At 46.9% G+C, this 8,957-nt stretch overlaps 1 protein-coding gene across 1 annotated transcript in view; it reads right to left on the reverse strand.

Moving 5' to 3' along the window:
- FAM155B (family with sequence similarity 155, member B) overlaps window positions 1-7,731 on the reverse strand; it is a 165,854-nt gene extending 158,123 nt beyond the window's left edge. Inside the window, exon 1 of the mRNA XM_006895958.1 lies at window positions 6,853-7,731. Coding sequence (XP_006896020.1) covers window positions 6,853-7,731 — 879 coding nt within the window. The remainder of the gene's footprint in view (window positions 1-6,852) is intronic.
- Window positions 7,732-8,957: the final 1,226 nt, after the last annotated feature.

Here is an 8,957-nt window from a genome sequence, read left to right on the forward strand (position 1 = left end):
GAAAGGAGAAAGGCAAGAGGGCACAGACTGAAAGAGGAAAGAAAGGGAAAAAAGATGGCAAAAAAATAAAGGAAGCAGAAGAAACAAAGAATAAAAGAGGTAAATCTGAGTCAGGTGTGAGGAGTGAGTGGGTGCCGAGATGTGGGGAAAAGGTGCAGTGCCAGGGGGATAGAGAAGGAGGAGTAGGCCAGAGATGGTTAGGATTAAACACAATATAGGATAAAGATTGGGAGGGATGTGAGGTGAGAAGTAGTAGGTGAGGAGAGTGGAGCAGGATGTGAAATGAGAGGAGTACAGTTGCTAAAGAGGAATGAGGAGTAGGTGGGCATGGGAAATGGTGAGTGATTTAATAGGACGAAAATGGAGAATATATGAAGTAAAAAGTGGAATGGAATGCACTGAAAAGTGGAAGGAAAGGAATGAAATGAGAGAGAGGGAAAGGTTTGGAATGCCAGGGTTGTGGTGAATAGAAAAAACAAGACTGGGGCGTGGGAATTAGAGAAGTAGATGAAAAAGTGTACGAAGTATGAATTAAAGAATGGATAAAGAGGATAGGTTGAGAAGTACAGCTGGGTTGACATCAGGATGAGAAGGAAATGGAAGGAGTTAGTCGTCTGAGGGAAGAGCAGTGAGAAGTAGACAGTTTTGTAGTGTTTTGAGATGGGAGGGAGAAGAATCTGGAGTAAGATATGGGAAAAGAGAATGTGAAGGGTATATTGTTGTTGTTGTTGTATGCCATAGAGTCAGAACTAACTCACAGTTTACCCTCTAGCAGGTTTTTAGAGGTTGTCAATTGCACATGAAGAGATTGCCCATCCTTCTCCCATGGAGCAGCTGGTGGTTTTGAACCATTTGCTTTTGGAATTGCAGTGCAGCTTCTTATCACCAAGCCACCAGAGCTCCTCTGTGAAGGTTATAGGGAATAGCATAAAGAGAAGCAAGAATGAAGGTAAAGGGACAAAAGAGTATGTAGGCAAAATGTATAATAGTATATACTTAGATTAGCAGATATGGCACCACAGGCTGAAGCCTTATACTTGGAATAAAAAAGGAGGAGGAACAGTTGTAAATAGACACTAGTGATTGGAATGTGAGATGTGAGAAGTATACATGTAGGATGTTGCCAGGAGGGTCCAGTCTTAGAGAAGGACATCATGCTTGGAAGGGTGAAGGGACAATGCAGGAGAGGAAGACCCTGGAAGAGATGGATTGACACAGTAACTGGGGTAATGGGGGTAGGTGTGTCAGAGACAGTGAGACTGGCTCAGGATAGGGCAGGGTTCAGGGATATTGTACATAGGATCATTATGAATCAGGGATGACTTGATGGCACATAACAACAACAGGCAAGAAATGTGTGAGTAGAGTTGGAAGAGTGGATGTGTTGTAAGATAAGGTTTGAAAAGGAAGAAAGTACAGAAAATAGGGTGAGAGTTTGGGATAGAAGATTTGAGTATGGATTGTGCAAGGTGTAGTACCATATTTAAAATAAGAGTTGAGTGAGAGTGGAAGTAGCTGCTGATAGAGAAGGCTGGAGAGAGGTTAGGAGTAAGGAGATCTGGGAATGAAGTGTAGAGTGTGGTCTAGGATGATCAGTAGAACTAGGTACATTATGAGGTTATTGGTATGTGAATGGGTTTGGTTATCACAGCAGGGAGCAGTGACACTCTGATGGTGGTAAGTGTGACAGAGACACACCACTCTGGGAGCATTGCAGAGAGCCAAACTCAACTTTATTGGGGGTTGCAGTATACTTTATACAGGAGAGTAAACAGGAAGACATAGTGGGGTGGATTTATAGATGTGGGGTATGTAGGTTGGAGAGTATAGACCACTCCCAGCTCAACTGATGTGGCAGCCATCTTTTTGGGTGGCAAGCTTTCTCAGCCAACACAAGAGAGCTTTTTCTATCCCATATTAAGGGCTGATATAGGCCAGATAGGCTTGCACTTATCCAGAGTCGGGCAATCTGCCCTGGTCAGAAGTCTCCTCCTCCTCCCCAACATTCCCCAACATTTGGTGTGGGTTAAATTTTGGAAGAAATATGAGGATAAGGGTGGGGACAGGTTTGGGATGAGAGTTGCAAATAATTAGGGCAAGGGGCCATTTTCCTATTCCCATGCTTTATCAAATGCATCTTCTGTCTTTGTTTCAAGATCTTTCCTTCTCTTCTCATTACCAGAAAACTATCCTTACCTTCCTCAGTGGTAAGATGAGCTACTGTGAATCTGGAGGCCCTTCTCCTAGGATAAGCTTTGTCATGGTTCCCTGGAAGCTCCCCTCACTCTCAAACAAGGACCAGGGCACTTTTTCTGACTACAAAGACCTTGAATCAAGCGGCTACCTGTGGGGTACTGCATTCTGTCTTTGAGTCTGTGTGACAAGAGGTACCATTTACCAACTTGAGGCTCCTGTCTTTATGCCTAGTGACCTGAGTTCCTTGCTTGCAGCATTCTTCACATCCAGCTTTAGTTGAGGAGTCCTGGTTGGCAAGCAGGAGAAGAGAGGAAGGCAGTGAGGTAGAAAAAGCTGCCAACCTTAGTGGAAGAAAAGCAGAGACTCTGTGGGTATGGGCCGAAGGCAAGGCATTGGTTCTGGCATAATGCGGAACCTCCCACCAGTGTGTGGGTGTTGGGCCCAATATTTCCCACCCCCTCAGCTTTCCACATCTAATGATCCTGATTAGGGAACAAGCTTGGTTTGTGGGCCAACACTCTAGGCTGAAATATACCTCAGAGGCTACCTGGTCCAACTTCCCTCTTAATCTGGTGTTAGGATCACCTCTACAGCATTTTTTGCTGGGTGTGCCCAGAAATTTCTTGGAACAGGACATATCTTTTTCAAAGAAAGTCAGTTCCTTTTTGGAAGAGGGCACAGGCAATAACTGTTAAGTAAGTAACTTTGATGTGCTAGACTGAGGTACTGTGCAGAAATTTAATTTATAACAATTTCACAGAGATCTTGCCATGAATTCGTCTCATTTTGCAGATGAAAAAAATGAGGCTCAGAGAGTTGGTGTCCCTAGCTCATGGTCACACAGGTAATAAATAAAATACCTGGGGGAGGGGGTTGAACCCAGAACTTACTGATTCTGAAGTTCCTCTAGGACCAAGCAGGACACGCCACTTCTTTTTCCTTAACAAGCCTTCTGAGGTCGAAGTCAGAGATCACATCTTCCCAAGTCTTCTCATCTTTATATAAAGCAGTCCCTGATCCTTCAACTCTGTGTTTTGAAGTAAATTCCAGTCTCCTCCCCAGCCTGGTCAATGTTGAGACCCAGAACCAAATATAAAACACAATCAGCTAGGTGACTTTGAATCAGTACAGTATAAAGAAGAACCATCACATTTCTCTTGAGAATTATCTCTATTGATGAGATATTCTAGAAGAAGTGTTGTGAACTATCCTTTCCTTGGTCCTCTGCCTTTTATGGACCAAGGTTTTGCCTCTATCTCCACCATTCTCCCCAGTCTCAACATTCTAAGTTTTGAGCAAGAAAGAGATAGAAGTAAGAAAAAGAGGCAATCAGAACCAAGGCAGGATCACAAAAAAATTGGATGGAGAGCTGTGGGGAGAAACCACAACGATCTAGTAATGAAGGGTTTTTCCAGTAACACTACAAAGAGTCAGGAGGCCTATAGTGAGGGTGAAATTTGGAGATGTGATCTAAATAATAAAGGAGGAGATGGGTATGGATGGTCCAGGGTTTGGGAGAAGCTAGGGTGGAGATGGGTATCAGGTCTGCCTAAGTTAATATTGCCTTGTTGTGCAAGAGGAAATCAGTCACACATTAAGGAAATTTTGCGGCTAGTACTAAATTAGGAGGTGGCAAAGACAGCAGTGAGGACAGGTATGATTTGTGAGGCCCCAAACAGGTATAGAGATATCAAAGGAAGAGAGCGGGGGCTTGGGGGCTGCCAAAGAAGGATGTTATTACAGGATAGGTATCGGGGGAATGGGAATCAACTGTTCCTGGCATAGAAGCATTGGTCTAGGTTTCCAGAAATAGATAAAAAGCTCCTTATCCTGATTGTGGCTGTGGGCTCTCCATGCAGGAGTTCTGAGGATCCATTTCCAAAGTATTCTACTTAGGATAGATGTTGAATAGGAGGGCTTGGAGCTTAGAAGCAGTCTCAAGGGTGAACAAAGAAGGCTACAGAGCCTGGAATGATAGATAAGGGATGGAAGAAACAGAAGAGAGTAGGACTGTCTTTTCTCATACTGACCTGAAATACAGCTGAATTTGAGAGCCCAAAGGTTCTGAGCCTCAACTGTAGGAGAGAGTACTGAAAAAAAAAATGAAAAATACAAAGACAGCAGTGGAGCTGGCACTTCTGGCACAAAATAGCAAAAAAGCATATGGTGTTCTCTTGAGAAACAATAAGAGACAGTAGAGAGAAAGGCTCACTCTGGTCATTAAGAACTTGATGTGATGCCATGCCAAAAGCATGAGCTAGCACCAGAACACATGGGTTTGAGCTAAGTGACCTTGAGGAAAATAAGGCTTTCTGTACATTAGTTTCCTCATCTGTAAAACTGGGATGGTGATGTTAATGTTACCAAGGCCTGGAATATTTATGATCTCAAAATATATATGAAAGGAAGGGGAGCTCTGGTGGCCTAGTGGCAAGAAACTAGGATTGCACTGCAATCCCAGAGGTATGTGGTTCGAATCCACCAGATGCTCTGCTGGAGAAGTAAGGGCAATCTCCTCCTGTACCAGTCAGATCTGATTTGACGGTACACACACACAAAAAAAAAATTATATATATATATATATATATATATATATGGAGTTGCAAGCCATAAAAATATTTTAGCAATATATAGTGCTATTTATTACAAAATAACATGTTTGAATCGCAGAAGACCCAAGGTATGGGCAAAGCAAAGATAATTATCCATGTTTTACAAATGAGGAGACAAAAGTATAGAGAAATGAAGTGCCTCTCCCAAGGTCACTCTGCTAACAAGTATTAGTAGCTGTTATTGTGTGCCATGGAGTTGAAATCAACTCATAGCTGACCCTCCATCAGGTTTTCAGAGTCAGTAAATCACACAGGAGGAGACTGTCGATGTTTCTCCCACAGACTAGCTGGTGGATTCGAACCACGTGCCTTTGGGATTGTAGCACAGCTTCTTACCACTAGACTACTGTAGACTATGAGGTCACAAGTCACAAACTGCTTAGTAGGAACAATCTATATGAAGTATCAGAGCTAGGAGCTGATCATTACATAGAGTAAACTCCATGAAAAAGTTATTGTGTGATCTCTCATTCATCCTGGTGATTGAGAAATCCAGTCAGTTTCATGAAGTTGGAGAAAAGGTCAGAAAAGCCAGACATTTTTTGTGACATCTGCTAGTGGATTTTCCCCCCTCTGCTATCACTGGATATATGTGTTTGGGGCTGACATAGTGTGTAACTCTATCTCTATATAACAAAATGTTATATCTTTCTTTGTGTGATTGTTTTCTGTCTGTGTGTCTGTGACATCATGAGAAAGTATACATATATGTATACACAAATGTCTGTCTTTATGACACTGTTTGTGGATATGATGACCTCTCTGTATCTCTATGGGACTTTGCCCAAGGGAAGTAGAAATGCATGTGTGTCTGTGTGTGTACACCTTTAAGAAATGAAATGTCTCATTTGATAGTGTGAGGGAGGCAGTTAGTCAGCTGAGGCTGAGAGAGGAGGGAGGGAGACTGCTAGGTTATGAGAACAGGAAAAGAAGGAGGATCTCTAGGATCTCATCAAGAGTATGCACGTCTTACAGGAGAAGCCCAAACTGTGCAGGATAGCAAGGGACATTTTCTTCTCCTTCCTAAAGCTTTGTAAGGAGATGAGCTAGATTAGGAGGTAGTTGTCTTTTCCTCCAGTTCTTAGCCCCCTGCTACAAGATACGTAAGGCCATTGCTCCACTTGGTCAAGTTGTTACTTAACCTTTTGACCTTGCTGTTCCCTTCCACCAAAGGCAGGTCACATAGCCCTGGTGGGTGAACAAGGACAGTAGTATCACATCCCAAATTACCCTAGTCCCCATCTACCTCCTGTCTAGAATGACACACTAAGGATCAGGAAGTAGTTTTTCAAAAGTCAGTCCTACTCCAGACAGGCCATTCTGCAGTTGCCTCACCTCTCCTATGGATATGCCTCTCCCCAGCAGCTAGAAAGCTTTTTCTCCAATGCCACCCCAAGGCACTGGGAAGACAAGAGGGAGGGAGAGTTGTAATGTGCTTTCCCATGAACCACACACTGTGTCCTGTCCCTAGCTTCTTTCTCCAGAGGATCCTGTGAATTACCTCCTAGGGAGGAGAAAGACATTACCAGGCCCTACTTGCCTGTGTGCTGGTCAGTCAGTCTCAGGTTGTAAAAGTAAAAATGTGGTGTTCCTCACCACCAAGATTACCCTCTCACCCTTCATTGGCAGGGGCCAATTTAGTTTTAGGCTGTCAATTATTCTCTCCTCCACTGGCCTTCTCCCTGTACCAACCAATTTCTAAATCTCTATAGGCCTCCCGGTTCCAGACTGGAGAGTATCTACCTTTTTACCCCTTTGACAGCCAAGGACCCCAAATCTCTGCCCACCTCACATAGGGAGGCGAGGTGCTAAGAAGGCCAGTTTCCAAGACGTCCAAACCTGGAAGTAATAGAAGTTAGACCTGAATCCCTGAGGTCCCTTTTCTGGGGAGGGTTTCCTGGGTGGCACTCACAGCGTTGCGCCAAGAACTGCAGGGGTAAGGGTGGGGACGGTAGGGAGAGAAGCCACTTTTTCCTCTGCCAACCCCACTGTCATTGCTGCCATTGCAGAGGCAGTCGCTATTGTTGTGGATGCAAGTCCCTACCTTACAACCTTTTGTGCAGGACCGAATTGAGTACTCTTTTGCTTGTAAGTATTTATGCAGCATGAGGTCGAACTCGTCATATTTTTCCTGAGCATGTCGGTCAAGCCGCTGATATGCCTCAATACAGTTGCTACAGGCCTCCCAGGCTCCAGAGTCAGGACTGGCAACCACAGCCAGCAGGTCCCCTAATAGGGTGTCCAGGCTGCAGTCCAGACTATCTGGGCGGTCCATGCCCAGCAGCAAGTCCCAGACGGAGTAGGTGTCACAAAAGGAGAGAGTGAAGTTCCGAAAGTGGCCTTTGAGCAAGTTTTTTTGGGCAGAAGGGAACTCAGCTGGGACATAGGAAGGAGAGTTGAGGGGCCATAGAGGGGTGGCTAGTGTGGTCAGATCGAAAAGTTTCTGTAAAGATTCCAATTTGGTGCAGGTTGCTTCCAGCCCTAGGGGCTCAGAGATGCTGCCGCAGTCCAGCCCTCTGCCAGCGGCTGCTAGGGCAGCTTTGGTCATGTTGCTGTATCTGGAACCGCAGGTATCCAGGAGTGTGCTGGGCTTGTCAGGTAGCTGTGGAGATGGTGGTGGCGGCAGCAAAGGCAGCACAGTGCGAGGAGGCACTGGCTCAAACTCACGGCGGGTTCCCCAGGGTAGCCGCATGGCGCTGCTCAGCTCTCTGGCTCTGGGTCGGGCCCCTGCACACAACCACAAATGGTCAGCAAGCAGCACAGTGAAGAAAAGCAGGGAGGCTAAGGACAGTCGCCATCGCTGCGCCCGTTCAGAATCAGCGCAAGGTTTGTCATTTTGCCGAGGAGCCCAGCAACAACAGCAGCAGCAGATAGTCAGAGTGACAGCGTCTTTCTCAGGCCACATCCAAGTGCCCCTGAACATATTTCAGAGGGATCCAGCTGAAGGAGCAGGCAGATGAGAGACCAGATGGCCTCTTGTTGTTTGGCACTTCTCGGCCTCGTCCAGGCTCTACCTCAGGATGCACATGGTGAAAGAGGCTGGCCAGCCCAGATTGTATTCAGGCTGGAGTCGCAGGGCCCTCTGCCCTTTCCTGAACTCCCCTCACTCGCAGCCCTGGTACTGTTGCTGGGTCCACTAGGCACTGCTGGATATCCCAGCAAGTGACTCTGCGAGGCACTGGGGCGGTAGCGGCTGAGGTGAAGCACACATAGTGTTGGGCCCCTCTTGACTCCTTGTCATTCCACTCTGCACAGACAGCTGCCCAGCTTACACTTTGTTTCTGCTTTCCTGGCTTACAGTGCTGTTAGGCACCCCTCAGCTCTGCCATTCGGGCTAGGCCTCAGAGCTCAGCTGCACTCACTCACTCCCTTAGCGTGTCTCCCCTCCTGCCTGTCCGCCTGCCTGCCGCCTGCTCCGCGATGCTCCCTGCCTCGTTCGCGCCCTCCTAGGCCAGTTCGCGGGTTTGCTGCCCAGACCCTAGGGGGTTCATGCTCCGTCGAGGTACTGGGACCAGTCCTGGATAAGCTCTGCTCCTCTGCTCTCTCTCCACTGGCTGCTCTGAGAATTCCGGTTTCAGTGGGCCACCTGGCTCCAAGCAGCACTACAGGCTATGGATGTGGACGCAAGGTTTCTCTTTCGCTTCCGCTTCTCTTTCGTACTGCTGTGACAGCCGCTGAAAGGCACCGACCAGTGGCTTCTGCTGGCCATGCCCCCATCAGTCTGTCGCCATCTTCCACTGTGCAGAAGACACCTTGAGAGCCAGTGGGCAAGTGTTCAGGCGGAGCAGGGCGGAGAAAGAAGCCCTAGGAGGAGGCGGGAGCAAGACTGGGGCCTCAACTGCGCCTGCGCCTTAAGACTTCCCCGTTCTGTTCCTTTCTCTTCCTCTCCTCCCTCCCCTCATCGCCCCATTTCCCCTCATTGTAGTGTGGGAATGTTTTTGGTCCACCCTCAATTCCATTCACATCGGGGCCTCCGTTCATCCACTTGCGTACACATTGCCCTCAATCCTATGCTGCTCCTCCTCTGCGAATCAAACCACCCTCCTGAAGGCAAACCTTCAATCCTGTCAATGGCTAGAGGGTTTATGAAGATGATACTAGGAGGCCGGTGGCAACTCCATAGTCTCTCTGCCTCTCTGGACTATCTTT

This window comes from Elephantulus edwardii, unplaced genomic scaffold (genome assembly GCF_000299155.1).
Source record: "Elephantulus edwardii isolate Elephantulus edwardi_28Jun2011 unplaced genomic scaffold, EleEdw1.0 scaffold00178, whole genome shotgun sequence".
Classification (NCBI taxonomy): Eukaryota; Metazoa; Chordata; class Mammalia; order Macroscelidea; family Macroscelididae; genus Elephantulus; species Elephantulus edwardii.